General features: G+C 57.2%; 12 protein-coding genes across 15 annotated transcripts; 5 read left to right on the top strand and 7 right to left on the bottom strand.

Moving 5' to 3' along the window:
- Positions 1-219: 219 nt before the first annotated feature.
- On the bottom strand, positions 220-1,818 carry H310_09301 (hypothetical protein). Its single transcript, XM_008875339.1, has one exon. The coding sequence runs from the start codon at positions 1,766-1,768 to the stop codon at positions 605-607; it is 1,164 nt and encodes a 387-aa protein (XP_008873561.1). The 5' UTR covers positions 1,769-1,818; the 3' UTR covers positions 220-604.
- On the top strand, positions 260-484 carry H310_09302 (hypothetical protein; the record flags this gene model as incomplete). The annotated part of the gene is made up of 1 exon (XM_008875340.1): positions 260-484. One exon carries the CDS (start codon positions 260-262, stop codon positions 482-484), a length of 225 nt encoding a protein of 74 aa, XP_008873562.1.
- A 35-nt stretch (positions 1,819-1,853) lies between the features above and the next one.
- On the top strand, positions 1,854-4,494 carry H310_09300. 2 transcript variants are annotated; one of them, XM_008875338.1, is made up of 3 exons: positions 1,854-3,121; positions 3,190-3,327; positions 3,397-4,494. In XM_008875338.1, exons 1-3 carry the CDS (start codon positions 3,119-3,121, stop codon positions 4,459-4,461), a joined length of 1,206 nt encoding a protein of 401 aa, XP_008873560.1. In that variant the 5' UTR covers positions 1,854-3,118; the 3' UTR covers positions 4,462-4,494. The 2 variants fall into 2 exon arrangements, with proteins under 2 accessions (XP_008873560.1, XP_008873559.1); XM_008875337.1 differs by having other exon boundaries at positions 1,854-3,327.
- A 256-nt stretch (positions 4,495-4,750) lies between these two features.
- Positions 4,751-6,713, top strand: H310_09299. Of its 2 annotated transcripts, XM_008875335.1 has the most exons (8): positions 4,751-5,203; positions 5,257-5,381; positions 5,429-5,650; positions 5,713-5,828; positions 5,884-5,968; positions 6,021-6,120; positions 6,178-6,352; positions 6,404-6,713. In XM_008875335.1, exons 1-8 carry the CDS (start codon positions 4,805-4,807, stop codon positions 6,694-6,696), a joined length of 1,515 nt encoding a protein of 504 aa, XP_008873557.1. In that variant the 5' UTR covers positions 4,751-4,804; the 3' UTR covers positions 6,697-6,713. The 2 variants fall into 2 exon arrangements, with proteins under 2 accessions (XP_008873557.1, XP_008873558.1); XM_008875336.1 differs by having other exon boundaries at positions 6,021-6,352.
- A 411-nt stretch (positions 6,714-7,124) lies between these two features.
- H310_09298 (hypothetical protein) lies at positions 7,125-7,858 on the bottom strand. Its single transcript, XM_008875334.1, has one exon. It carries the CDS (start codon positions 7,841-7,843, stop codon positions 7,316-7,318), a length of 528 nt encoding a protein of 175 aa, XP_008873556.1. The 5' UTR covers positions 7,844-7,858; the 3' UTR covers positions 7,125-7,315.
- A 33-nt stretch (positions 7,859-7,891) lies between these two features.
- Positions 7,892-10,346, bottom strand: H310_09297 (hypothetical protein). The gene is made up of 4 exons (XM_008875333.1): positions 8,895-10,346; positions 8,690-8,843; positions 8,175-8,646; positions 7,892-8,115 (listed from the first exon to the last, which is right to left on the bottom strand). Exons 1-4 carry the CDS (start codon positions 10,322-10,324, stop codon positions 8,051-8,053), a joined length of 2,121 nt encoding a protein of 706 aa, XP_008873555.1. The 5' UTR covers positions 10,325-10,346; the 3' UTR covers positions 7,892-8,050.
- A 418-nt stretch (positions 10,347-10,764) lies between these two features.
- On the top strand, positions 10,765-13,559 carry H310_09296. Of its 2 annotated transcripts, XM_008875331.1 has the most exons (4): positions 10,765-12,402; positions 12,486-12,639; positions 12,787-13,273; positions 13,323-13,559. In XM_008875331.1, the coding sequence occupies exons 1-4, from the start codon at positions 10,799-10,801 to the stop codon at positions 13,391-13,393; spliced, it is 2,316 nt and encodes a 771-aa protein (XP_008873553.1). In that variant the 5' UTR covers positions 10,765-10,798; the 3' UTR covers positions 13,394-13,559. The 2 variants fall into 2 exon arrangements, with proteins under 2 accessions (XP_008873553.1, XP_008873554.1); XM_008875332.1 differs by having other exon boundaries at positions 12,486-13,273.
- Positions 13,560-15,059: 1,500 nt separating this feature from the next.
- H310_09295 (TKL protein kinase) lies at positions 15,060-17,284 on the bottom strand. Its single transcript, XM_008875330.1, has one exon. The coding sequence runs from the start codon at positions 17,131-17,133 to the stop codon at positions 15,148-15,150; it is 1,986 nt and encodes a 661-aa protein (XP_008873552.1). The 5' UTR covers positions 17,134-17,284; the 3' UTR covers positions 15,060-15,147.
- Positions 17,285-17,970: 686 nt separating this feature from the next.
- H310_09294 (hypothetical protein) lies at positions 17,971-18,705 on the bottom strand (the record flags this gene model as incomplete). The annotated part of the gene is made up of 1 exon (XM_008875329.1): positions 17,971-18,705. One exon carries the CDS (start codon positions 18,703-18,705, stop codon positions 17,971-17,973), a length of 735 nt encoding a protein of 244 aa, XP_008873551.1.
- A 493-nt stretch (positions 18,706-19,198) lies between these two features.
- Positions 19,199-20,557, bottom strand: H310_09293 (hypothetical protein; the record flags this gene model as incomplete). Its single annotated transcript, XM_008875328.1, has 2 exons — positions 19,199-20,113; positions 20,456-20,557. 2 exons carry the CDS (start codon positions 20,555-20,557, stop codon positions 19,199-19,201), a joined length of 1,017 nt encoding a protein of 338 aa, XP_008873550.1.
- A 25-nt stretch (positions 20,558-20,582) lies between these two features.
- Positions 20,583-21,527, bottom strand: H310_09292 (hypothetical protein; the record flags this gene model as incomplete). The annotated part of the gene is made up of 1 exon (XM_008875327.1): positions 20,583-21,527. One exon carries the CDS (start codon positions 21,525-21,527, stop codon positions 20,583-20,585), a length of 945 nt encoding a protein of 314 aa, XP_008873549.1.
- Positions 21,528-23,993: 2,466 nt separating this feature from the next.
- On the top strand, positions 23,994-25,554 carry H310_09291 (hypothetical protein; the record flags this gene model as incomplete). The annotated part of the gene is made up of 2 exons (XM_008875326.1): positions 23,994-25,417; positions 25,524-25,554. The coding sequence occupies 2 exons, from the start codon at positions 23,994-23,996 to the stop codon at positions 25,552-25,554; spliced, it is 1,455 nt and encodes a 484-aa protein (XP_008873548.1).
- Positions 25,555-25,615: the final 61 nt, after the last annotated feature.

Genomic DNA, 25,615 nt, shown 5'->3' with positions numbered 1-25,615 from the left:
TTTTTATATCGAAACATACAAAACCTGAGTTTAATTCAAGTATTGGCAATATTACTGAAATGTTAGGTCAACAGTTTGTCCCCCCGTCGTGACAATGTTCGTCTCCTTGCGACAATATTATACTTTGAATTTGTATTGAGAAGGGACTGAGATTATCGTATTTAAGTGGACTATTTATTGCATGTATGGTGCCAGTTAAGTTCGACCTCAAAGTCACCTCACGAGTGGTCGAAAGCCGTCGAGCGCAGTACAGAACACGATGGTATTAGCGGGCCAAGACGCGTGGCGGAGCCATCCTTTCCTGACGGGGTGCATCAAGAAGCCTGTGCCTGGCTTCGGCATGGCCGCCGGAATCTTTGCGGTCTACTTGACCGTCGACACGATCGCCAACTTGGGCAACAAGACCAGCCACAGTCACGCCCACCACGCACCTGTCGTTTACGTCAAGGAAGAAATCGGCGAACGTCCCCGCCTCGAAAGCTAGACCGTGCCACGTTGTGCGTATTCTAGGAACGTAACTTGCGATGTGTGGCAGATACGATCAACACGACAACACTCCACTCTACTTCGTCGCGGAGCTCGAATGGGTGGCATTTGTCGTTCGTTACATGGCAAAATCGTCGCTTTGCCGGTACTTTTCATTCTGGAGCTCCAGGACCGACACCCGGGTCATGACTTGCGTGATGAGCAACATCGTCTCCGCTTTGAGTTCTTCCTGATCGAGCAGCTGCTGTTGCATGCCCATGTTAGTCTGCATCAATTGATCCATCTGCTTGGTGAGTTCGGCGACGCGGAGCCGCAGGTCGCGTCGATCCTGCTTGTCTCGCGACTTGGGGGACACCATGGAGGTGAACAACTTGGACGTTCGTCGTCGGTGCTGCTTGTCGTTTGCTTGCGATGCAGCAGGTGGTGGTGGCCGCCGTAGGACCGCCGCACAGTTCAAACACGCTCGCTGAGGATTCGTGTAGCCAGGCATCATCATCTTGGTTTCTGCGCTATGGGCACTGCAGATGGACATGCCGCAGTTGCGGCAGTGGTGGCGGTGCTTGAACATGTTGAATGGCACACGGCACACAAAGCACTCCTCAATGAGCATCCATGCTGGTGGAATCGTCGCAGACGTCAATGTGGACTGGGGCTCGGCGCATGGCGAGTTGTTGTCCTCGGACGAGTTACCGTCCGACTGTTCGTACGACAGTTCGAGGGGCGCCGCGTGCGGCGGTGATGTCTTAGTAGCCGGGGTCGATGTATATCGGGAGATGGTGTGCCACGAATGCGGGCGATTGGTGCTCTGGTGGGTTGGGGATATCACCGGCGTCGGCAACTTAACAGCCTTTTGATTGCCCCCCTTGGCGTCGGGGGCGACAAGGCGCTCGGTGGCGCGGAGGAGGTCAAGCGCGTCGGAAGACAGGCAGCTCTGGACGCCGAGGATTGTCGGTGGCGTCCCCGAAGGTGTTTCAACCCAAATGCTTTCTGGGTAAGCTGTGAGAAGGAGTTGCAGCGTCGGCACACCTGCCCTGGCCCGGATCGCGATGTGCAGTGGAAGCAATTCGGCCTTGTTGGGCACCTGGACGCCTTCCGGGTAGGCTTCAATCAGTCGCTCAAGCAGAGCAAGTGGTGCCGTGTTCTCGGTGGCTGCCCAGTGGATAGGAAGCATGCCATAATCATCGCAGTCCCGTGCACACGATGGCGATGCCGTCACGAGGGTGAGCAGGCCTTGCCAATTCGAAGCCTCCGCCAGGCGGATGGCTTCGTTGAGTTTCGGCATGAAGTCCAAAAGTGCCGTTGCGTCGCTCCATCGGCGGCCGCCATCAGCACCGAAATGGCGGTTTCATAGCAATCTTGGGCACAAGATGCGATTGGGTCGGGGAACCGTTGCGGCCCATCATGGCGGCAAAGGCGGCGGTTGCAAGTCTGCTCCGCAGGTCGACTCGATCGTCATGATTCGTGTGTGCTTGGACAGCTATGGACGGCCCCACTCTGTGTCAGCTGGCTAACACACCAACGTCACCAAGCAGAACCGCTTTGGTGGATCTCGACGTCGCCACCCCAGTCGTTCACGCACCAACGCCCTTCGTGCCGGCGTTTCTGTGTCCATGCCGCACACTCGCACGTCCACAGCGTAGCGTCGGGTCGTTGCATTTGTGTCGCTTGCAGTGCCGACAAAACAACTCGTCGAGTCTCTTTGAGCTGTGCTGTGCGTACGCCCATCGCAACTGCGAGCGCTGTTACGTCAGCCATGCTCCGTTGGCAGAGTGGCACCACCACAAATGCCGTGCGGTTGCGGACACCAGCGCACAATGACATTATCGGGCCGCGCTAGAAAAGGTCCGCAGCACAACTCCATCGTGTCCATCCCCCGAAATGTCCTCTGCCATCAACCATAGCAAGACCGGTCAACCAGGTGGCCTTTGCTGGCATCGGAGTGTCCGCGCTCGGACAAAGCACAGGAGCGATCAACCTGAGTGTTGGAGGCAAGCAACCCGTCGACACAAACCTGTCTCACAGCCGCGCCTCGTCGTGCACTGTCCTCGAGCAATCGGGGGACTCCTGCACCTCACGAAGATCTGGCATCCGCGACCCGGAGCAGTCCAAAGTCGGTCGTGGCCTCGGACCAGCCCCTTGGGTCCCGTCCGCTGGTCGTGCGACCCACGGAACAGATGGCATATGTCGACCCAACGATCAGATGGCGGCGAGAGTGACTCTTGGACGTGACCGCATGCAGCGTCCGCCGAAACTCGTCGCTTCGTCATTGTCAAATTCGGTCGGCCGTGGCCCATGCAGGTGTCGCTCGTGTCGCTCGTTGTGATGGCTCTCGGTGCCGTGGGGTGGTCCGATGTGTCTGAAACGCTCGTGATTTCTCGCGGCATGGCCGCGCCGGACTGCCGGCACGCGTCCGTGTTGCTCGTCAATGGCACGTTCACGGGACCACCGATCACTGTCTCCCAAGGCGACCGCCTCCGCCTCACAATCGTCAACCAACTGGACGAACCGTTCTCGATGCACTTGCATGGCATCAATCAAGTCGGCACCCCGTTCTCGGACGGCGCGTCCGGTGTGACGACCATGCCGATGCCCCCCCGGTCCACCGCCGTGCACTCTTCCATCATGGCTGACCATGGCACGTTCTTTTACCATGCACACGTCAAGCTCCTCGACTTACACGTGTATGGCCCACTTGTGGTCAAGGCCGCTGACGGCTACGACCCGTACGCCACTTACGAAGACCGCATCTTGATGTTGTCCGACTATTGGACGGCCGACATCGACACGTTGTACGCTGGCCTCGTCGACGCGCCAGTGTCCAAGTTTGTCGGAGCCCCTCAGGTAATCCTGCACACGTCGGCGCCATCGAGCGCTGCTACCCATGCAATCCTGACCCGTTTCTTGGTGCAGGCGTTCTTAACCAACGGCAAGACGATAGCCACCAACTGCTCGGCGCCAGACACGAGGTACGCTTCGTTGGATGTGCAACAGGGCCAGACGTACCGCCTTCGACTGGTCGGGGCGACGTCCCTCTTCGCGGTGCATTTCCGCATTCCTCAGCACAAACTCAAGCTGGTGGAGCTAGAAGGCACGTATGTCGTGCCCACGACGCTCGACTACATCGAAGTCCTTCCTGGCCAACGCATGTCGCTCCTGGTCACTGCTGACCAACCCGTGGACAACTACTGGATGCAAATGACGGGCAAGTGGCGTCTTAACCCTCCCACGAACGGATTCTCGGTGCTGCACTACACGGGCGCGGGCGACCCACCGGCGACGCCGCCTGCGTTGTTGCCCGCGATCAACGAAACCGTGGGATGGCAAGAACAGTTTTCTCCGTTGGACGACCAAGCGACGACGATTCCCCCTGCGTCGGCGCCGCCCGTTCTCGTCAACGGCACTCAAGTCGTTTGGGGCGTCAATGGAACCCTGCGCCGATGGGCGATTAATGGCATCGTGTACGAAGATTACCACCACTCGACGCTGCTCGAAGACGTGATTGCCAGCACCGTGTCGTCGCGTCCGGTGGGAGCTCGTCCCAAAGCGTACTTCAAAACCGGCCAGGTTGTCGATATTGTGTTGCAGAACAACGTAGCTCTGAGCGGCGTGTGCGAAATGCATCCGTGGCACTTGCACGGCCACAGTTTCTGGGTGGTCAACAGCGGGGCGGGAAACTACGATCCATCGTCCGTCGCCTCGGACCGCACGATAGCCGTCAAGCGTGACATTGTGGCGGTCTACCCCCACCATGCCGCATACAACCAGCCTGGCGGTACCCCCGGGACTGGCTGCGGGTGGGCCAAGATTCGATTTGTCGCCAACAACGTCGGCGCGTGGGCGCTGCATTGCCATATTGCGTCGCACTTTGCCATGGGCATGGCGGCCGCGTTCGTTGTCGGCGAAGACTCCCTCCATGACCCGGCCTTCGTCGAACACTTGCGATGCCAATCTGCGGGCTACCGATGCCAATGCTAACGTTAATATACGACTGCGTCGCAGTAAACCGAATTCGTTGCCCGTGCTGAGCCAACACGCAAGGCGAAGTGGTCGACACCCCAGAGGGAATGCTGCATCGGAGCTGCGCCGTCAGAGCGAAGTCGTTCGATGGCACCTAGTACCTCCGCTTGGCACGTTTCGGGACCATGCTTGAATGCGGATTACTTTTCTTCCTATTTTTGATTGGCTTAAGCTTTCGTGGTATTTATCTGATTGGATAGAATTATGAATGGGATTTTTATTCGGTTATTGTCTGGCAGGGAAAATTCCCGTGTCGGTCGGAAGTGTGGTGGCCATTCTTCATTCGCACACACGACGCCTGATGAGTTACTCGGATCAAGAGAAGCTGGCGGCCGAGACGCAACTGCTGCAATTCCTCCATGCGTCCAACACCGTGGACGACACGTTCGCGTATGCATCGAACCAGAACTTGGACCATGAGCTCGTCGTGGGCGTCGTCAAGAGTTTGCTCGTCGATGCGTTTGTGACGGCCTCCGACCTGTCGACGTCATTCTGGGTCTTGTCCGACGAAGCAGAGAGCTTCCTTGCCCACGGCAGTCCCGAAGTGCAGTTGTTTCACGCCATCCCTGCCTCGGAAGGTGCGGACAAAGTCACGTTGGAAGGAGTCCTCGGTGCCGCGCACTTCAAGGTCGCACAAGGAGCGTGCATGAAGAACAAGTGGATTCGCATGGACAAGGCGACGGGGCTCATCTTCCGCAACGTACGTTCGACCATTCCATCAAACGAGTTGTTCTCATGGCGGGAGATTCGCAGGTTGAGACCGTGAAGGATACTGCAACGGAACAACTCAAACTTGTCGCGTCTGCCCACGGAAGCGTGGACCAAGTGCCCGACGATGTGTCAAAGGACCTCAAGCGTCGCAAGCTCATCTCCCTTCAGTGCGTCGCTCGGGACAAGTTCAGTTCCACTTCTTACCGATCTGTAGAGTCCGCAAGTCGTACCGTGTCGGAAAGGGACCCAACTTTGCGTTGCAACGCAAGCGACAAGCCGCAGGTCTCAACAAGGACTTGCTGGACAGCGAGGAGTGGAAGACGGAGAAGTTCAAGCCGTACAACTTCAACACGATGGGGTTAGCTGTCGGCGGGGGCCACTTGCATCCGCTCATGAAGGTTCGCGCCGAGTTCCGCCGCGTGTTAATGGACATGGGGTACGTCCAGCCGTATGGCGTTCTCAAGCTATCCTCTATATAACTGCCTCGCGAATCCGCAGATTCGATGAAATGCCGACGAACCGATGGGTCGAGAGCAGCTTTTGGAACTTTGACGCGCTCTTCCAACCCCAATCCCACCCTGCGCGCGATGCCCACGACACTTTCTTCCTTACAAGTACGTTCGTATGGAAGAGTCGCGTTGCATGCTTAAGGGGGAGGGCTGGTGGTAGCTCCTGCCAAGGCCGTCTCCGTCCCTGAGGACTACTTTGAGCGCGTGCGCGATATGCACGAGCATGGTGGCCATGGCTCGATCGGGTAACCCGACCTTGGTGCATTTTCTTTGGTCGAACCTCACGACTTGACCCAGCCACGGCCGTGGCGCATTCACGCGCGACGAATCGTTCAAGAACTTGCTGCGCACGCACACGACGGCAGTGTCTGCCCGCATGCTGTACAAGCTGGCCAACGTAAGTAGTGCCCGTAGCGCCGATGGATACACCTGACGGGCGGTGTCGTTGGTGTAGCAACCTGGGGGGTTCACGCCGCAAAAGTACTTTTCGATCGACCGCGTGTTCCGCAATGAAAGCATGGACGCGACGCACTTGGCCGAATTCCACCAAGTCGAAGGCGTGATTGCCGATTACGATTTGAGTTTGGGCGACTTGATCGGGGTCATTTCTGGCTTCTTCAAGAAGATCGGTACGTGTGTTCGAGTTGGGCATGTCCATGACTCGTCATGCGACTGACCAGGCATCACGCAAATGCGCTTCAAGCCAGCGTACAACCCGTACACGGAGCCGTCGATGGAGGTGTTTGCGTACCACCCCGACTTGAAAAAGTGGACGGAAATTGGCAACTCGGGCGTGTTCCGCCCAGAAATGTTGCGCCCGATGGGACTGCCGGAAAATGTCCGCGTGATCGCGTGGGGGCTGTCGCTGGAACGCCCCACCATGATCAAGTACCGTCTGAGCAACATCCGCGACTTGTTTGGTCACAAGGTTGACTTGGAACAAACCAAAAGTGCCAAGCTGTACCGCATGTAATCCATCTCGTCAAACCACTCTCGTCGAGCCTTCCTTGACTGCCTCACAACCCCAACGCATGCGCATCGTCGCCCGCGTCTACGCAAATGAAATGGGCTCTAGACAAGGAGTCCAGGTCATGAACAGTCCATTTCGAACCGTGCATTTGGCCCGTTGGAGCACGCGGACACCTGCCATGGTTGGTCATGGGGTCGACCTTGAGTCCCAGGTCTGGAACACCGCGACGCGTGGCAGGTTTCACGGAGGCACTCGGAGCATCTGGCCATGCACTGTCGTATAGTTCCGGTCAAGAGACGTTCCCTTTCAACGTGGAAAAGACAAACATGCACACAGTCGTTTACGCTCTGGTGTGCGCATTCTCTGGGCGGATATTGTATCATCCGTCGCTGCTGCGAGGCTGGGCTGTCCCAAAGCGACATGGTTTATACGTTCTTTCTCGGTCTCGCCCCCTTCTTCCACGCCCCTTCGGTGCAAGCTATCGTTGAGTCCGTCGCCCCACTCTGGAATCGCGTGGTTTGTAAAGTGCATACGATCGGTATGGCCAGGTTCCCCACTGGTGCGCGAGGCGAAACAGCCGACTACCACGTCGCCCGTTGTTCGGAATGTCGAACACAACGACTCAGTTACTGGTCGCACACCTCGCCTTGTGCCCGACAACCCTGGGACGTTTTTGAAATGGCTTTGTTGTGAAAGTAGTATTCTTGACGGCGGAAAACTGTTCCGCTTCGTACCGCACGAATTGCGCGCGCTCGACACATGACGAGCTTGTCCCCGCACACACGAAAGATATGCAAGAACTCGTTGTCGTTCGAGAAGGCGATGTGACTCCGTGCCGTAAGGCTCGTCGCCGACGTTTAACACGAGTAGGGACCAACAATGTCGGCCACAAGTGGAAGCCATCGCCAACGCCACCCCGGACTTGGCCGACTCGGATGCCAGACCAGATCCAAATTTGAAAGCGAATTGCACACGCTTGCGTTGACTTGCGCTGCGTGTAGCCACAGTCAGCGAGCGTGCCTGCTGCAAAGGATGCGGCAATCACCACCAGCACAATGAAGACGCCGTGCGTCCTCTTCTCTTGAGCGGATCTGCACGTCGTATTCGAAGGCGTCGACGACGATCGCGAAAGAAGTGTCGTATCCATCATTATAGCACGTCAAACGATCTCCAAGTGGGCAATACATCCGCCCTCCAGTTTTTTTTTTACTTCAACAGCCAATCATGTTTCTCCATTTGCAGATTTATAGCCAATCAAAAGGAAAAACCTAAACCATACTAAAAATGAAATAATGACGTGGCAGTCTCTCAAGACGCGATTTATGGAATGCAATCAACGTGACTGTCTCGACGGCGCTTAAAACCCCCAGGCGACGGATCCTTCGTCCGCGTCGGCGTTCCACGTGAACGAGTTGGCCCCAACTACACACAATCGCGATGAGGAAATCAAACGAGAGCGTTGCGACCGACGGCACACATACACTTGACGCCTTTCGAGGGCGGACATCCGCCGTGCAGGCTGAGTGGGTCCAAGTTGTTTTCGGGCGTTTGTGCGTAAAACAGCGACGCGTGAAGTTTCGTGGGCGGTACGGCGAGGCCTTCCGAGCACTCGTCCATCCCTTGGCGTTCAATGTTGGTGACGAGTCGTTCCTTGGAGTACGGGAATACGGTCTCGCCGCCTTCGTCGACGTCGTTCAGGTACAAAAACAACGTGACAAACCGATTCGGCTCAAAGTGGTGGAGATACTGGGGCACGTCGTAGTCGAACAAACCCGGGCCGGCTCGCTTGGTCCATGCATCCACAGCCAGTGAAAACAACTCGGGTTTCAGGCGAAGGCCATCGAGCAACACGTCGATCGAGTCTTTGTTGGTGTCGAGCCACGCGGCCCAGTCGGGGCCGAGGAATGCGTCGAGCTCGTCGGGGGTTTTGTCTTTCAAAATGTACTCGACCAGCTACACACACCGAGTCAACATGGATCGGACGAACCGCCCCTACCTTGTTTTGAAACGTGAGGCGGTACGACGGGTAGTCCTTGCCGTCGGGTCGAACATGGACGGGCGCTTCGTCGCCGAGATCGTCCACACGTTCCTTGGCCCATCGAATCCATCGAAAGTATTGCGTCACGGCACTGGGGGCTTCCTTGGGTTTGCTGCACACACACACCATCCATCAATTGTGCCATATGCAGCCCATGACGTACACGTAATGCAATGTCGGATGCACCGTCACATCCACTCGTTTCTCCCAGCTCGCAATGATGGCGTCCAGCATGTACTCCTTGTCTTTGAGCAGCGTATCGATGATTCCATGCGCTTGGTTGTCGAAGTTCTCCAGGAGCCAGTCGGCCCACGGCTGATCGCCGTGGTCGGAATAGAACGATGTGTCAAGCGTATCGGCCAAAAAACCCTCAAGGAGCGCCAGCTGCCACGTCACAATGTCGTCCGGGGCAGGATACAATGGATGCCCTCGATGGAACGCTTCGGGGAGTGTCGACTTGTCCTCGAGCACGTCGATCGATGCTGCAGCCCACGCTGCCCACGTTTTGTAGTCCTTCAACGCGTCATTCTTTTTGCCCAAAAAGTCCTTGGACTCAAAGTAATCTTCGTGCTTGCGAAAGAACTGTCCCGCTTCGTACCGGACCAACTGCATCCGCTCGACGAACGAAGGGCTTGGCAGTCGTGCCAGGGCCGCCGTGCGTGTGCGGAAGTCCCTCGTAAACTGAGTGTCATCCAAGAATGCTGTGTTGCTCGTGCGGTCGGCATGGTACCCGTCGACGGCGTCCGGAGAGTCCACAGGGCTTCGCGTTAGTTTGTCGCTCCCATGCGCGATGATCGCGTTCGCTTCGTCCAGGTTGAAAAAGCCCTCGCAGTCAAACACGAGCGGCGATAACGATATCGTCTTCATCGTCACGTTGCCGACCTGGCGAACGTACCCGACGCGGATGCCAGGCCACACCCAGATCTGAAAGTCGATCAAAATGTATGCCAGGCGTTCGGTGTCGAGGTCGGTGGTAGTCGAGATCGGAAGCCCCATGCCATTGTACAAACGCAATCCATTCGGAAAGTAGTCGGGGTTCGCGCCAAGGGCGGTGGCCGCTGTGGCTGCAAGGGCGTGGAGGCAGGCCGAGTCTTTGGACCACTCCACGTACAGACCGTCGTTTTGGCCGTTCAAGAGGAGAAACACCTTGTTTTCGGCGCGGAGTTCGTTGGCACGACCAAGGGCAGTGTCGACGTGAGCCAAGTCGCCCAGAATGGCCGGAGTCGCAGTGCACGACGCGTCGGGGACGAGGAGCTTGCGAGTGGAGATCTTGACGATTTCACTGGCATACTTGTTGCCGACAGGGTCAAAGGCCGAGGCCGGGATGGACGACGGTACAGACGTGTCTGAACCGATGAGCGATCGCACGAGGACTGGTAAGTCTCGAACAGTCAAGATCGACGTTGCATAGGCAATCGCTGCGACAAGTGCAGCCACCCCGACGAGTCGGAGTCCCCAAATCGATCCGCCGCCGGAAGCCAACGCTCTCTTCTTTTGCGCAGGCGACGGTACACGCGAGTTTTCCTCAGCTTCTGGCTGGTCGTCCCGCGTCGCCGCCAGCTTCTTACCCTTGGTCGTCTTCTCCACGGCCATGTCTTTGCGCACCAGGTGGAGAGTTGGCGCTAGTGACATACATCCGTTCCATCAGCCAATCAGGTAGCAGGAAAGGCCGGTTGTTACGTTCTGCCCTCTGATTGGTGGAAATCATCCGGACGGCGTTGTAGCAAGGAGCTTTCCATGGAAAAACCGTCGCTGTGTCGAACTGTGCCCAACACACAGCCTGGATTACAACGTGCGGACGCAGAGAGATAGATGGTAGCGGCGGTGGTAGGTAGTGTACACCAGGTAAAAGGTCTTGGCATGTAGAGGAGAGGATGGGACGAGAGATGGACCTTTCCGTCGAACATACCGCACGAATATCTGACCATGATAACTCAGACTGGAAAATCTACCAATCCAATCGCTTGAAGAGATAACAAATGAATTTCATTGGATAGATTTATCTATGCATGTTTTTGTTGGGAAAAGAAACACGCAGCACTGCGGCAGTGAGCAAACTGAGACAACATGCACCCGAGGAAGGTTCAGTATTTGAGTCGCATCCCGATGAGCGCCGCGGAGGAGAAGGCTGCTGCGCTCAAGGCCAAGGAAGCCGCGAAGGCGGCAGCGTCTGGTGACGAAAGTGAATCCGACAGTGACAACGCCACCGACGGTGCATCGACGACACCTGGCACACGTGACAACGAAGACATAACGGGTCAGCCCGAGCCAGAATCCCCCGTCAAGCTCTCTCAAAAGCTCCTTGCCCGAAATGAATTGTCGAAGAAAGTACAGACGAATTTCAGTCTGCGCATGGTGCTTCTCCCCATTGTCGCTGCCCTTGCCATGGCAGTGTACAAGGTCAAGGTGGACGGCGTCAAGTTTAATCCCCGAGCTCTTCTCAGTATCACGAACTCGTCGAGTAAATTTTCCCCGGGTATGTTTGACTTTGTCGGGAGCAAGTACGCGAGCGATGTCGTCCATATCACGACACGGAAGTTGCTCCCTGAAGACGACGCCGCCTTGTGCGCTGGATGGACTCCTCAGATTGTTAGCCACGAACATGGGCACGTCGAAGCCGCACTCCTTCACGCCGACACACTTCGCCAAGAGAACAAGGTGCTACTGCTACTCAACGGCCACGACACGGGGCTCTATTACCACTGGAACAAGGAGTCGGACGACTGCCTGCATGCGCTCACGACGGCCGCCGCGACTGCTCTTGGCGCTGACCCAGACTACTTTCCCAATGGACTACGTTTGTACAACAGCATGGGCAACCCAATCGCGACTGCTGCCGAGCTCGACGTTGAACGCTTGGCGTACATTTTGACCGATTTCCAAATATGGGTGTGGCCAGGAGTCCGAGTCGGCTACGTTCGCCGCATCGAGAACGTAACGATGACGACGATCTCGTTGTCTCCACTAGTGTTTGACTGCGAAGGCTTCTTCACCCTCGACGAAGCCAATGCGATCATCGAGTATGGGAGCAAGAGCCTCTCCCGAAGTCCCGTGGACTCGCCCGACGCCGTCGATGGGTACCATGCCGACCGCACGAGCAACACTGCATTCCTTGCCGACAATCGGTTCACGCGGGACTTCCGCCACCGCTCTGCGCGACTGGCGCGGTTGCCGAGCCCATCCTTCGTGGAGCGGATGCAGTTGGTCCGGTACGAAGCGGGACAGTTCTTTCGCAAGCACGAAGATTACTTTGAGTCCAAGGACTTTTTGGGCAAAAAAAACGAAGCGTTGAAGGACTACAAGACGTGGGCAGAGTGGGCGGCACGTCAAATTGACACGTTGATGGAGGAGCGCCGACAGGATGCGGACAGCGCCGACGACACGAGCAGCGTCGTGCCTTCAATGTTCCAGCCGGGAGGGCCCCTGTACCCGAACCCGTCCGACAAGGTGACGTGGCAGATCGAATGGCTCAAGTTGTTCTTGGAAGAATCGGAGCGTACCAACTTTTTTGAAGACAAAGCCGACGTTGACTGGGGCAAGTGGATCATCGAAAACGTCGAGAACAGAGCCCACGGCATCGTGGACATTCTGCTCGAAAGCCGCGGATACATGCTGCCGTACATGATCCAAGCATGGGAGAAAAAGAGTGGGCTGCCGTCGCTGAAGTACAAGTACGTGCCTACACACGATGGATGGATGCCAATCTGGGGCGTCATGACGGGATGAGTCGAACCTGACTGTGTTTTCACACTAGCATCCCGAAAGGTCCCGTGAGCGGTGTGACGCACTACTTTCGATGGATCCGATGGTTGAAGGAGCGCATTCAGGACTTGGGAGAGGCCGCTCCACCTCATGTGCGCCCCACCGGCACCGACTACCCCTCGTTCCGGTCCAAGTTCCAAACCAAGGTACCATGCCGTCCTTGAATGACCTTTTTGATTCTGCAGCTGGAACGCCACTACGTGATTGTTCCCGCCTAGCCATGATATGACCGATTGATGTCGGGTTTTGTTGGCGCTTTCTTTTCTCGACTTTACGACGTGATGACAATGTAGTTGGCTCGTTACATTTTGGAAGATCACTCGGTCGAGGAACTGACGGCGTTGTGGGGCTCGTCGGAGTGGGCCGAATGGCTCGTGGCCCACGAAAAGGACACGGACGTCATCTTGGACGGTGCACGGCAGTTTGTCCCCATCTTCCACGCCGCAGTCGACGCTTGGACGCGACGCACAGGGGCGTCCGACGTCGCAGAGTTGTTTGCGTACACTCCGCCTGTCCACGTCGAGCACTTTGAGCCGAATCGTTTTGTCACGTTGTTCTTGTACTTGAACGATGTGGAAGAAGGCGGCGAGACCGTGTTCCCGTACTCCAAGGAACGACTGGTCACCAACATTGAACGCCAAGGGATGGACGAGTGCTCCGAGGGGCTGGCCGTGCCGCCCAAGAAGCTCCACATGTCGCTCTTTTATGGCCAGACGTGGGACAACAAACTCGAGCCAAAGAGTTTACACGGCGGGTGTCCACCAGCCAAGGGTGTCAAGTGTACGCAACCTGTTCCAACGACCATGACGTCCTCATTTGCTGTGTCTAGTTGGTGCCAACTCGTTCACTTGGAACGCAGACGCCGACGAGGGGTCCAACGCTTGGGGTTTTGGAGGCTGATCCGCTCGTCGAGTTGTGCACTAGCAATATATGGAAACAGTGATGTGAAAATACCGACGAGTGCGCCCGTGCCTTCATGGGATGGCTAGCGAGATTTTAAACCTTGTCCATCTCTGAAAGGACGGGCGGACGTTGACGAGAAACCACACATACATACTCTCCATACGCGTCGTGAACGGTGGTGAGTTGATCGCGTGAGTGCCAAGCCATCGATGCGGCGGTGGCAGCACGGACCACATGAGCGCAAACGCTGGCGCTCCTTGCCCGACCGTGCCAGAGGGCAACGCTTGGGCGTGCAGTTTCGCCAGCATTTCTCGAACATCCCGCGGGCAACTGGCTGCCTGCGTTCAGGTCGACAAAGTCTATGGCTTGCGTCCAGTCGATGCGCTTCATCAACGGAATCTCTGTTGTACAAATCGGGCAACCTGAGTCCCACCACACTCTGACACGAGGTTCCCAGCAGAAGACGCAGTCGATATGCAGTTTCTTCCTTGCAGCGGTACCCCCGACCGCAAACAGCTCCTCACTCGACGTGCCACATCACGTTGCATCCGCTCGATGTCTTTGTCGACAATTGTGCCATTCTGACGTGCTGCCGATGTTTTTTGTTTTTATGTATATTACTAACGTGAATGCGTGATTTTACTGTTAACTACTACTAGTACATAGTACATTTTTTCCTTCACTAACAGTGAATTTCAACCAATCCATTTGCTTTACAGATATGATTGGCTAAAAATGATACAACCATATGATTGGTTGAAAGATGATCCAATCACAGGTCTCCATCAACCATTGGTGGCCCAAACTGTGGTGGTGGTTGCATGGAGCCATTCTGGAATTGGAGCCGACGAGGCCAGCAACTCCCGCGGCAAAGCGCCGGCGTCGTATGTGTAGGAGAGAGTAGCAGAAAGCGTTCCAATGACTCCAATCTTTTGGAATTACCGTCTGAGCAAACCACTGCGGATACCTTTGGCTGTTTCTGAGGAACCACTTGTGTGTGTGTGTGCATGTGTCGTCGCCGTCTTTGGAGTGATGATTCGCTCGATTTCTGACACCTCTTGTATGAGGGTCCTTACGTCCACCCGCGGTGGGTGTCTGGCCCCGCTGAGCATAGCTTGCTTTACAACTGACCCAAAGACGACGCGACGCCAGTAGCTGTGCATGTTTAGCCAACGTGTAGAGTTCGACGATGAGAAGATGCAAACATTGACTTTCGTTCTTCCTAAACTATACTGAGGAGACTTCAATACCATTCTCTGAGAGCGAACACTTTGGCATGTCTTGAATCGCCTCCACGGGGATCTCGTCCGTGCAATGGCAGTCCATTTCAACGTCTGTCGAAGCTGCGTGAAACCCGACTGCTGGTCGCAGCTAGTCCGATTGTGGTTACGCACCGCCATGTGGCGACGACTTGAATGAGAGCTTTTCTGGCTAAATCCAGTCCGCAGATATCCTGGTTGGGGGACATTTGATCGATTTCGACAACTACAACATCTTCTCACACTGCGTGCATGCCCAGGACTGCACCGACGGGAGGACGACTTGCTAGGGAAGTGGGCTTTCGATCCCGTTGATGGGAAAGGGGTGCTGTGTCTCGAGTTGTGAAGAACTCAGCGAATCGCCCTTGTCGGCGTAGACGCTGTGACCTCGAATGGCGTGAAAACTCCTCTAAGGGAAGCGACTGCACCATCGAGAACACTGCTGCGACCAGATCTGGGCCGTGCCAGGATGGATGGATGGTTGTAAATACATTAGATAAACCCGCTGCAGTCGCCGTCCAGGTTGGCTCTCGTCGCTACCAGCGCATCGATGACCTGGGCGATGGTCGGTCGCTTTCTCCGAGACGGCTCCATGCAGTGCCGGACAATCGCCACAACTTCGTCGGGGCACGTTTGACTGAGACTCGGCTTTCCTTTCAGCGGCATTTGAGCGTCCATTTCACACAGCATCGCGCCAAACGCGTACACGTCGGACGCCGTCGAGGCGATCTCGGCCTGCCGCTGCAGTTCCGGCGCCACATGGACGCCAGTCGTCGAAGCCGTCGACGAATCGATGTGCAAAGGGGACACCTTTGCAGCGGGCCAGTCGATCCACACGGCCTGCGCGGTCCAGTTGCGATGGACAACGTTGCGAGCATGCAAGTACTGCAGCCCCTGCGCCGCGCTCAGCGCCATCGACACCTTGAGGCTCCAGTCCAAGTACGGGTTTGCGCCCAGGAACGTGCGCAGCGATCCTTGCGGACAGTACTCGGTCACGGCGACGAGGGAGCACGCGCTTTTCGTGACGTCGTCGTAGCCAAAGCCAACGAAAGGAACAAGGCTCGCGTGGCGAAATGTGGCAAGGCACACGACTTCCTGGACAAACAGCGCGACCGTGGCCCTGTCCTGGGCCGCTTCGACCTGCAGAATCTTGAGCGCAATCGCATGGTATTGCTGGAACTGGCCGTAGTAAATTTCTGCGGCGGACGTTCTGTCGAGCAAAACGTCCCACTCGAGGGCTTCGATCGCGAGGTGGAGAGCTGGAGGGAGGTGCAGAAGGCGTTGCATGGGGTCACTGTCGCTGTCGTCGGCTACCGACGCGCCTGTCGACGTCGTGCCATTGTCGGCAAAGTCCTGGGCAATCGAGTAGTTGGGCGACTCGATACGGTGCGGCGGATGGAGTGCCTCGTGTGGTGATAGCACGAGGTCATACGCCGTGCGTGGCTTTGTTTTCGTGTAGGACAGGAGTTCCTCCGGCAGTGGGGATGGCATGGAGCCACCCCGTCGGGTCGTTTGGTGGAATTGCGCACGGTCCCATTCCAACTGCCGCGATCGCTTTGTCCGGTACCTGAGGCCGATAAGCAGCAGCACGAGCAGGACGAGACCGCCGCCGCCGCCGCCGAGATACCACAATAGATTCGGGGAGCTTTCACCTGTAGGGGACGCGGCGGTGGGCAGGGAGGGCATCGGCGAGGACGAGAAAGGGTTCGTTACAGACGTGGTCAAAGGTGTCATCGTCGTTGGCCTTGGCGATGTCACTGGGCGGCTCCTGCGCGGAGCGCGCTGTATTTCTTTGAGCCACGTCACCATTGCACTGCTCTGCAATGGGAAGCAGAACGTTGGATCGTTCTCCGAGGCGATCGACCGGCACGGGATGATCATGCCTCCATCGCCAGGACATGTGCCGGCTGGCGCTTCGATAGATGCATCGGGGATTGTGTGGATGGCGTGGACAGCCCCATGCAGAAACAAACGCGGCTCAGGCACGACTGAATCAGCCAGAGCGTCCTGGGAATAGACTGATGCCGTCGACGTCGCGATGCCGACTCCCTTCTTCACAAACACGCCACATCGCGCAACTGCCGCGAGTGCTTTTGCATCAGCGACGGTGCTGTCGCTGCTACGAAGGTACGACCCACTGGCCGACGCGCATTGCTGAGTAGCACCTGGAAACGTACTGGCCGCGATGGCAATGTCCTGCATATGCCGACTCGAGTCACACGGCAGTCGAACTTGAACCCACGCATCCATGCTGGTGGACGTGGCATCTGTAGCAAGGATATACCCCGAATCCCACAAGAGCGCTTCATGCGCGAGCGGTGGCAAGTCGTCCCAGTCGAGCTGGAAGTCGTCCTTGAGGCGGTCGACCATGGCTTGTGGAGGTGGAGGCAGCACCGCAGGCGTCGCATCAGGGCCTTGTTTGGCCGCAAGCTCCTGGAAGCGCACGACGTAGTCGGCCCGGTCGATCCATCGACTCATGGTCCGTGTCGAATTGTGTAAAGTTTCCGCTCGATCGTGGCGTGCGGTCTTGCGTCGGATGCGCCTCCGTCACGGCACGTCGCGATGTGTTCCAGGGATGTCGTCAATCGCGGCAGGAGAGACACGCTTTCTTTCGATAACTTGTTAAAAGACAACCGATCCTACAGTATACATCCAATCCAATAAACGATTTAAACCTTGATATTCGATACCCTGCATCATTCCATTTGTTCGACCTACGTAACTCACGCACATGTTGCCGGTACGTCGGAGGTGCACTAGCGGATCTGGCCAGCACAATGGACACGGTGACGGCGCGCTGTCGGTCGCGCCCACTGACATGCTGACGCCGCTTCACCCTACGCTCTTGAGCGTCAAACATCTCCGTGCATTCGACAGGCCTATCTCGTCTTGGCGACGACGAAATCGTCGGCGTTTGAGCCACCAGTGCCGTGTTTCAAAGTCGCAGACACGAACCAGGCGACGACGGTGGCCGCGACGGAGACCCGTTCGGGAAGTCCTTTGAGCTCAAGATCGAGCAACGGCCGGTCAAAGCTGTGCTGGTGGATTTGACGGAGGTTGCCCACCGTTGGAGCAAACACAGCGATGCTTTGACAGGAGAACGGCGCCGACTGAACACGGGGGAGGGGCACGAAGCCATGGAATAGGCTGCAGGAGCCAACCATCTCAACAGTCTGTGTCATGGGCGAGCGAATGCTGTCGGGGCTCAAAGATCCAAGGTACACCGTCATGGGTGGGCTAGAACACGTCAGCGATCGACATGTGGATCGTGAGGTTGCTTCGATGTTAAATCTCTTTCCTACTTCGTCGTTTCGTTCATCGCCGCAAGTACGCGTCGACGTTGCCAACGTACGAGTACGAGTTTTGAAAGTCGTCTTGGATGACGATGCCGACGGTCGCATTCCCACCGACAAGGCTCGGCGTCGTTACGTTGACATCTTTTCGCAGGCGCTTGGCTTTGTACGTCCATCCTTTCGGGAGCTGCGGGAGGCGCAGCGACGACAGGCACGTCAAGTTGAGCATCGGGTCGACTTGCTGCGAATACGACTGCATGATGAACTGGTCGCTCACGCCGTCGTGGTGTCCATCGCCGTGGCGGGTCAGGATGAACACCGTCGACCCTGCTTTCCACACGAAGCTCACGTTGCGCGCGACGAAGTTGGGGGTGTACAGCTTCGTGGCGGGCAACGGCAGCGGCACGGGGACACGGCCGGAAAGCGTCATGTTGATGCCGCCGACATTCTTGACCGGTCGCACCACCGACGACGACGCGTTAGACTGAATCGAGTCCATGAGCCAGTACCGAGGCCCGTTGAGCACGACGGCAAGCGAAGTGTTATCTCGGGCATTGGCAGGCGTGAGAGCGTTCCAAAGGGATGGGGGGCAATCGTTGAGGCCAAATGTGTTGTACACGTCGGCGACGGTCGACCCATTTACATTGCGGACAAACAGCACTTCACAATACCGCTTGTTCTTGACGTTGTTGGCAGAGGTGGCGGCGACGAGGGCTGCCGCCGTGGCGACGATCGCGAGGCGAATGGCTCCACGCATGGACGGGTAAGCGCGTTCTTCTGTACGGGGAAAAGTGGAAATGCTCGACGCAAAAAGTGTCGAAGGATGGAGAGTCCATCGAAGAATCGAGGGGGTCCTGGACAAAGGGACCTGCGGTGACGCGATGTATTATTGCACACGTTCGTTTTGGTTGGAGGACCTGCCAAACGTTCTCGGGGGTGGCTAACGGCCGCCGTTTGTCAACATCGCCGAGGCGTTGGAGATGGCTGCCACCAGTTCGTGTGCCACGTATCCAAGCCAATGCTTGCCCTGCCTTCCCTCCACCAGCGCAAGAGCATCCCACAGCGACGAGTGTGGTGTAGAATTGGCTTGCTACAAACGTCGAGGGCGCATGGGCCCTGGATGTGTGTTGAGGCACGACTGGCGATCTCGTTCTCACGGCCACGAACAGTGCCTTCTTCGAAAGGGTCGACTGCTGGTGGGCAAAGATGGAAAAGGTGCATAAGAGTCCTCTATCATCGGATTCTTCCAACTAAGGTCTCGCGGATGGCCACACGCAGCCCCACGGCCCTGACGGGAGCTTTTGGCATTTTCCGTCACTTGGGGCGATGCAATTCCCCTGGTGAAAACTAACCATCCCCGTTCGGCAAGCACCCGCCGCCAGTGCTCCTTTCAACGGACACACGTCGCCGGCGGGCGACTCCCCGCTGCCGCTGCACACTTTTTGACTGGACACGACGATGCAGTAGGTGGCGTCCCCGTCAACACTCACACGCGTGCATGACTTGGGTCGGGCGAGATAAGCATCCACATCGCCCACGTACGAGTACGAGTTTTGGAACTCGTCTTGAATGACGACGCCGACCGTGGCCCGACCGCCAACCAAGGCTGGCGTCGTGACGTTGAGGCTCTTTGTCAAACGGCGAGTTCGATATGTCCAACCGAAGGGGAGCAATGGATGGACAAGAGTCCGCAGGTCCCTCGCGTCCAGGTCAGGCAGCACTTGTTGTGAGGACGACTGCATGATGAAGTGATCCTCGGTGACTGCATGGTCGACTTGAACCCGGCGCGTCAAGAAATACGCGATCGAGCCCGCCTTCCACCGGAACGTAGCATTCCGCGTGACGAGGTTGGGCTCATAAAACCTCGACGGCGGCAGCGGAATGACCACTGGGACATGCCCAGCCAGCGCCATGTCGATGCCGCCAACGTTCTTCACTACCTTGGCGACGCCCGACGTGCTGGTCTCGAACTCGTCCATGGCCCAGTACCGCGGCCCGTTGAGCACGACGGCAATCGAGTCGTTGTCTTTGGCGTTGGCAGGCGTGATGTCCTTCCACAAGTTGGCTGGACAATGGTTGAGGCCGAACGTGTTGTACACGTCGGCCACCGTCGACCCGTGGACACTCCGTACAAACAAGAGTTCGCAGTACCTTTGGTTCTTCACCTGTACGACTGCCGCGGCGGCGATGGCCGCAACGAGTGCGGCAGTCGCAAATCGTACCAATTGTGGATGCAGTGAGCCGTGTGTGTCAAGGTGCGCGCTTCCAAGTTGAAATGTAGCCGGCCTCGAAGTCGCGCCTCGAGCTGCCCATTCGAAACCGTCCCATGGATCGCTTGACACACTCGACAGCATGCATCGTGTGGGGGTGACGTGATGCGGGCGGCCGAGACGACTGCGCCGTCAAGGTGTGTGCAAGACCGTCAACGTACTGAACAACTAGTGTGTATCACATGCACAGTGTCCCGCCCCATGCCGCGAGCCATGGTCGCATGCCCTTGGATGCACCTTGGACTGAATCGTCCAGTGAAGGTCAGGTTCGATATATCTTTCCGCGATGGCGCGCCTGAACCCTGAAAGGAGGGTCTTGGCGACGTCCGTCAGGCTCATCGTGGTCGAGTTGTTGTTTTTAGTACTAGGTCCATACACAGCCCCATGCGCCTGACGGCATGAAGCGACACGTGGTATCTCGTGGCGCGACGCAATGGACGCTGGCGAAGCTTGGCAAGTGTGGCCAGCAGTCCTTGACCGCCACATCTCCTTTGGACGGACACGCTGTGCCAGTCGGTGATGGCCCGCTGCCACTGCAAATTGTTGGGATGGTTGGGATGCAGTACGTGGCATCGCCCACGATACTCACTTCTGTGCACTGGTTCATTCGCGCCAAGTACGCATCAACGTTCCCAGCATACGAGTACGAGTTGCCGAATTCGTCTTGCAACACCAACCCGACAGACGCTGCCCCGCCGACGAGCGCAGGGGTCGTTACGTTGACGTCAGTTGGCAGGACGACGGCAGAAAAAGACCATCGCGGCGGGAGCTCGCGAAATCGCAGCGCTGGTAGTGAAGCGAATGTCAGGCTTGGATGGACCTGCTGCGAATACGACTGCATGATGTACCGCTCTCCACTCTCTTCGTTGGTCAAGTAGAACGCAGTGGAGCCGGCTCGCCAGACAAAGTCGGCGTTGCGGGTGACAGCACTGGGTTTATAGAAACCGCTAGACCCCGTCGGGAGGGGCCACGGCAACGAAACGCGGCCCAGCAGCGTCACGTTGAGTCCTTGCACGGTCTTGACCACGCGGTCTTTCACGACGGAGGTCGACAGCGGGCCGAACTCGTCCATGGTCCAATAGCGCGGCCCATTCAGGACGACTGCAATGGATGCGCTGTCTCTGGCGTTGATGGGCGTGATGGCATTCCACACAGAAGCAGGGCACGCATTCAGGCCGAACGTGCTGAACACGTCAGCAACGGCGCTTCCGCCGACGGGAGGCTGGACAAAGAGAAGCTCGCAATATCGCTTGTCTTTTACCACCGCCGCGGACACGGAGGCGACACACATACCCCAAGCGAGCCGCATCTTGAAGCAAGTGAAGTTGATCAATGCACAGACTCGGTTACCTGGCACGTGAGTTCTCAGTGAGAACGTTGCAACGAGTTGTGGTCGAGGGCAGTGGCCGTGAGAACATGGCAGGCAGTTGAGCGGTCACGTTGCCGTAGGTTGGCAGGCGATGCCAGTCCCTCCATCTCCTCTTTGCACAAGAACATAACCGACGTGTGGCGTTAGCACATGTCAACTCCGCCAGGATCGCGGCGCGCATCTCTCCATGGTGAACCCAATTCTTCTCGAGGAACTGGATGGCGTTAAACGGTTTCATCACGTTTCATACATCGTATCCAGTGTTTAAACGTGGTTCCACTCCATCGTGATATTGTTTTAAACTCGGTTCTCGCCTTGCGTTTAAACACAAAAACTCATTTGAAACGGACGTCGTTGGCAAGTTTCGTCGCGCGAGCGAGGCGCTCGAGTCGAGAGAGGGAGTCGCGATGGCCTTGCTGATAGAGCATGAGCGCAGGATGGTTTGGTTCACATGGATGCAAGTGAGTACGCCAACCCGGGCGATCCATTTACATGGCCATCTGCGGTGTTGTGAATGCGGCAGATCGAGACACATGACCAAAATGCATCGTGCAACGTTGTCGTCTCCGTGCCGTCTGCTTTCATCGTGAAAGATTTGCTACTTGACACCTCTTTTGGCATCCATCGTGCCTCGGCATCAAGTCGATGACTTTGTCAGGGGCTCGGACGTTGAGATGCCTTGACCTTGGTGAGAGGGGCGAATACCCCATGGCGTAGTGTGAAGGCGGCAGTACAAACGGTGCCCCCATCGTGCTAGGGGTGCTTGCGGTAGAAATCGCCGGCTTCGTACCGGACCAGCTCGAGTTTGCTCACAAAGTTCGGATTCGGTAGCCGCGTGATCGCTGCTGGAACACCCCGGTCAAGGGCGACGGCGCAAGCATCGCAATGTTGCTCGACTCGACTGCCCTTCCGTTCAGGATGATTCGGTATCGGTTTAGCAATGGACATCCTTCGGCAATGATCTGCTTGGCTTCCGCCTCGGGGAAGGAATTCGAGACAACTCGAGCGGCGGCGTCAGGCTCACCGTCTCCTTGTGTCCGACTTCAAGGCCGCGCCACACCCACGGCTGCAAGTCCACGAGTATGTCAGCCACATTGAGCAAGGTGATGGCCATGGATGTAGTCGAACTGGTCATGGCACGGACGAAGCGGAAACCGTTCGCAACGACGGCAGGGTCCACAGTGAGAGCGAGGGCGGCAGTGACATGCACATGCATGCATGTGTCCCTTGTCGACCGGTCAAACTTCAGTCCTTCATTCATCCCATTCAGCGTCAAAAGCACGTGAAATTGGCGTGCTGTTGCCGCCGTGACTGTCTTTACGTGCGAGAACGTGGATTTTGAGGCACAAGTTCTTGAGCGCAAGGAGACTGCGAGCACGAGCCGGTGGCGTGAATGAGGTGTGTGGCGTCGAGTTTGACGATGTCGCTGGCGTACAAAGCAGCCAAAGCCATCTTCACGAGGAGGAAGAGGCGATGTCGTAGAGAAACCGCGAGCGCGGTGTGATGGACTTGGTTGCGGTGGCGTCCCGTCCCGTCGGCGTTGTTCAAGCAAAGGAGACAATTTCCACTACCGCCACTGCAAACGACCACACATGCGTGTGCAGCAGCGACTTGACCAGCTGACAATCTTGGTGTCCATCGTCGGCCGAGCTCTCGTGGCGAGTTGTCGCTCCATCGTATTGGCAAGCACAATGTGACCATTGGTTTCGAACTTCACGTTGGCAAGTTTGGAAGCCGAGAGGTGCAGCGAGCGCCAAAGTCGTCGGCTCGGTGACCGCCTTGACTTCATGGCATGCACTCATTCCCACTGCCGCATGCATAACTCGTCATTGAAGCGTCGCAGTCGGAATTCACTTCGGCCGAGCTGACACCCTGGTTGTGGTGGTGGCGTGCGCTGGCGTCGAGGTGTCGCGCGCGCCGTACTGTCTGTGGAGATGGAGCACAGCATCGGTGGGATTGCAAAAGGCACGTCTGCTGAGTGGATAGCCTCGGTTGCCGCGAATGACCGCGCAGCTCCACTTCGCCAAGGCCATACGACATAGTGAGCCCCAGGCCGAGGACGTTTTCTCGTTCTGGCGTTGTACGACCAAATCCATCGTAAATGTAGTAATCCACGACGACCACAAGCATCACGTGATACCGAAACGACCAAGGTGCGCTGACTAGCCGACGTCCTTCTAGCTGCTGCATGATGCACATTGGGGATTCTTCGCATGGCTGTCCGTGATGGAGGAGTCATGTTTGACGGGCAAGAGCTATCTTGCAGCCGTGGCGACCGCAGGGACGTCCATTTGTCGACCGATCGAACCCCGCCGCAACCTTCCTCGTATTCGACGTTGGTCTGTATCTGTTGATGTGGACGTTTCCAAGATCGCATCTTTTCAAGTCCATTCGGATACCTTCGCCATGCTCAAGTGGACCGAGGGCTCCGACTACGTGCGTCGGTACAGAGCGCTCGACGCAAGCGGCGCGGCGGCTCCAACGTCGTGGAGTTTGCTTCCGTCGGAGCTACCGCTTGCCGCCACATCTCGCCTGGGAATGTTTAATCTAACACCCTCGGACCTGTCACCGTTTGCCCTTCAGGCACTGGCATGGGACTTGGGTCTTGTTGCCGTCAACCGATCGGGGACGTTCTCATGGGCGCAGGTGTTTGTGAAGCGCCAAGGCGACTCCATGGCGGATATTGCTGCCACGTTCGACTCGTTCACGACATCGCCGACCCAGACGACGCGCGAATGCGTTGGTGGGCCAAACGGCAAGTACTTGCGACAAGAACGGACCGAATACTCTACGTTCTATGCCAAAGTCACGAAATGCGCCGTGGAAGTGCTCGACGACGTCCCCGATGGCCTCTCGGCCATGTTGGCGCAGGACGCCCTCGCCACCACAGACGTGCCTTCCCCACTTCTCCGACGGCATGAAGGGCCAGGCGTCGGCGAGACCAACATGGCGATCCATACATCTCCCAACTTTGGTCGATGGCCGTGGGGAGAATGTCCGCCGTCCAACCAGCCTGCGGGACTCATCATTCCGTGCGATTTCAACGTGAAAACAGCGCTCTTGCCGGCGTCGAGTCCTGCGATGGACGGTTGGCTCCAGGACATCGCGACGAGAAAGATTCAAGTGGCGGCGACAACGGCACCTCCTCCACCATTGAATCCAACTGCGCTCCCTGCCGTGAATCCAAGTGCAGGTACATCCAGTCGACCAGTGCAGGCGACTCCCACCGTCGCATACGTGGGAAGTGGCCTTGGCCTTGTCGCGTTGGTCCTGCTTGTGTGGTGGTGCCGTCGACGCTATCGACGAGCCCACCCCCGTCCGCTCGATTTTGAGCCGTACCTTGAGCTCACGGCGACGCCAAAAGGAGTACCGCCGCCACCACCTGCCTTGTCCCCCGTGCCTTCGTTTTCGTTGCATGCTGTTCCGTTGACCCGTCCAATGCGGCGGCGATTCGAGGGACCGCCTCCTCTCCCTCCGCTTGACTCGAGCATGATCCTGCTTCGCTTGGACGTGTCCAAGCGACTCGACTTTGGCACGATCGAGTGCGTCGAAGTCCTCGCGTCCGGCCCCGTCACTAGCGTTTACTTTGGGTACTACCACGCGCGGCCCGTGGCGATCAAGGCGCTGTCGACTTCAGTCGAGATCAACCAGGTCCAAGTCGATACGTTTATCGAAGAGATCCGACTGATGGCATCGTTCAACCACCCCAACATCGTCGAGCTTGTTGGATATGCGTGGCAGGACGGCGACCCGCGGTCGCTCGTCGCTGTCACAGAGTACCTGTCCCAAGGCAACCTTCTCGACTTTTTGATTGCGCATCCCGGGCTCGAGTGGGCCAACAAAGCCCCGCTCGCGCTCAGCATTGCCCGCGCGCTGCAATACCTCCACGTGATGCTTCAACCGATCGTGGTCCATCGCGACTTGACGTCGACGAAGGTTTTGGTCGCGTGGCCGCACGCGAAATTGAGTGGTTTTGCCGTGTCAAGCCCATCGATGGACCACTCGATCGGGAGGGCCAACACGGCGGG

Source organism: Aphanomyces invadans (genome assembly GCF_000520115.1).
Source record: "Aphanomyces invadans strain NJM9701 unplaced genomic scaffold supercont1.20, whole genome shotgun sequence".
Classification (NCBI taxonomy): domain Eukaryota; phylum Oomycota; class Saprolegniomycetes; order Saprolegniales; family Verrucalvaceae; genus Aphanomyces; species Aphanomyces invadans.
The sequence above is the reverse complement of the archived record's forward strand: the minus strand, read 5'-3'. Positions and strand labels throughout refer to the sequence as shown.

Bases quoted from the DNA above. Each gene is read 5' to 3' on its own strand.
- H310_09301 (XM_008875339.1), bottom strand. From the start codon at position 1,768: ATGCCGAAACTCAACGAAGCCATCCGCCTGGCGGAGGCTTCGAATTGG.
- H310_09300 (XM_008875337.1), top strand. From the start codon at position 2,779: ATGCAGGTGTCGCTCGTGTCGCTCGTTGTGATGGCTCTCGGTGCCGTG. The intron at 3,328-3,396 runs GTAATCCTGCAC...TTCTTGGTGCAG, and splicing joins AGTTTGTCGGAGCCCCTCAG to GCGTTCTTAACCAACGGCAA.
- H310_09299 (XM_008875335.1), top strand. From the start codon at position 4,805: ATGAGTTACTCGGATCAAGAGAAGCTGGCGGCCGAGACGCAACTGCTG. The intron at 5,829-5,883 runs GTACGTTCGTAT...GGCTGGTGGTAG, and splicing joins CGACACTTTCTTCCTTACAA to CTCCTGCCAAGGCCGTCTCC. The intron at 6,353-6,403 runs GTACGTGTGTTC...GCGACTGACCAG, and splicing joins TGGCTTCTTCAAGAAGATCG to GCATCACGCAAATGCGCTTC.
- H310_09298 (XM_008875334.1), bottom strand. From the start codon at position 7,843: ATGATGGATACGACACTTCTTTCGCGATCGTCGTCGACGCCTTCGAAT.
- H310_09297 (XM_008875333.1), bottom strand. From the start codon at position 10,324: ATGGCCGTGGAGAAGACGACCAAGGGTAAGAAGCTGGCGGCGACGCGG. The intron at 8,647-8,689 runs GTAGGGGCGGTT...CGGTGTGTGTAG, and splicing joins GCCTCACGTTTCAAAACAAG to CTGGTCGAGTACATTTTGAA. The intron at 8,116-8,174 runs GTATGTGTGCCG...GATTGTGTGTAG, and splicing joins GCCCTCGAAAGGCGTCAAGT to TTGGGGCCAACTCGTTCACG.
- H310_09296 (XM_008875331.1), top strand. From the start codon at position 10,799: ATGCACCCGAGGAAGGTTCAGTATTTGAGTCGCATCCCGATGAGCGCC. The intron at 12,640-12,786 runs GTACCATGCCGT...ATGACAATGTAG, and splicing joins GGTCCAAGTTCCAAACCAAG to TTGGCTCGTTACATTTTGGA. The intron at 13,274-13,322 runs GTACGCAACCTG...TGCTGTGTCTAG, and splicing joins ACCAGCCAAGGGTGTCAAGT to TTGGTGCCAACTCGTTCACT.
- H310_09295 (XM_008875330.1), bottom strand. From the start codon at position 17,133: ATGAGTCGATGGATCGACCGGGCCGACTACGTCGTGCGCTTCCAGGAG.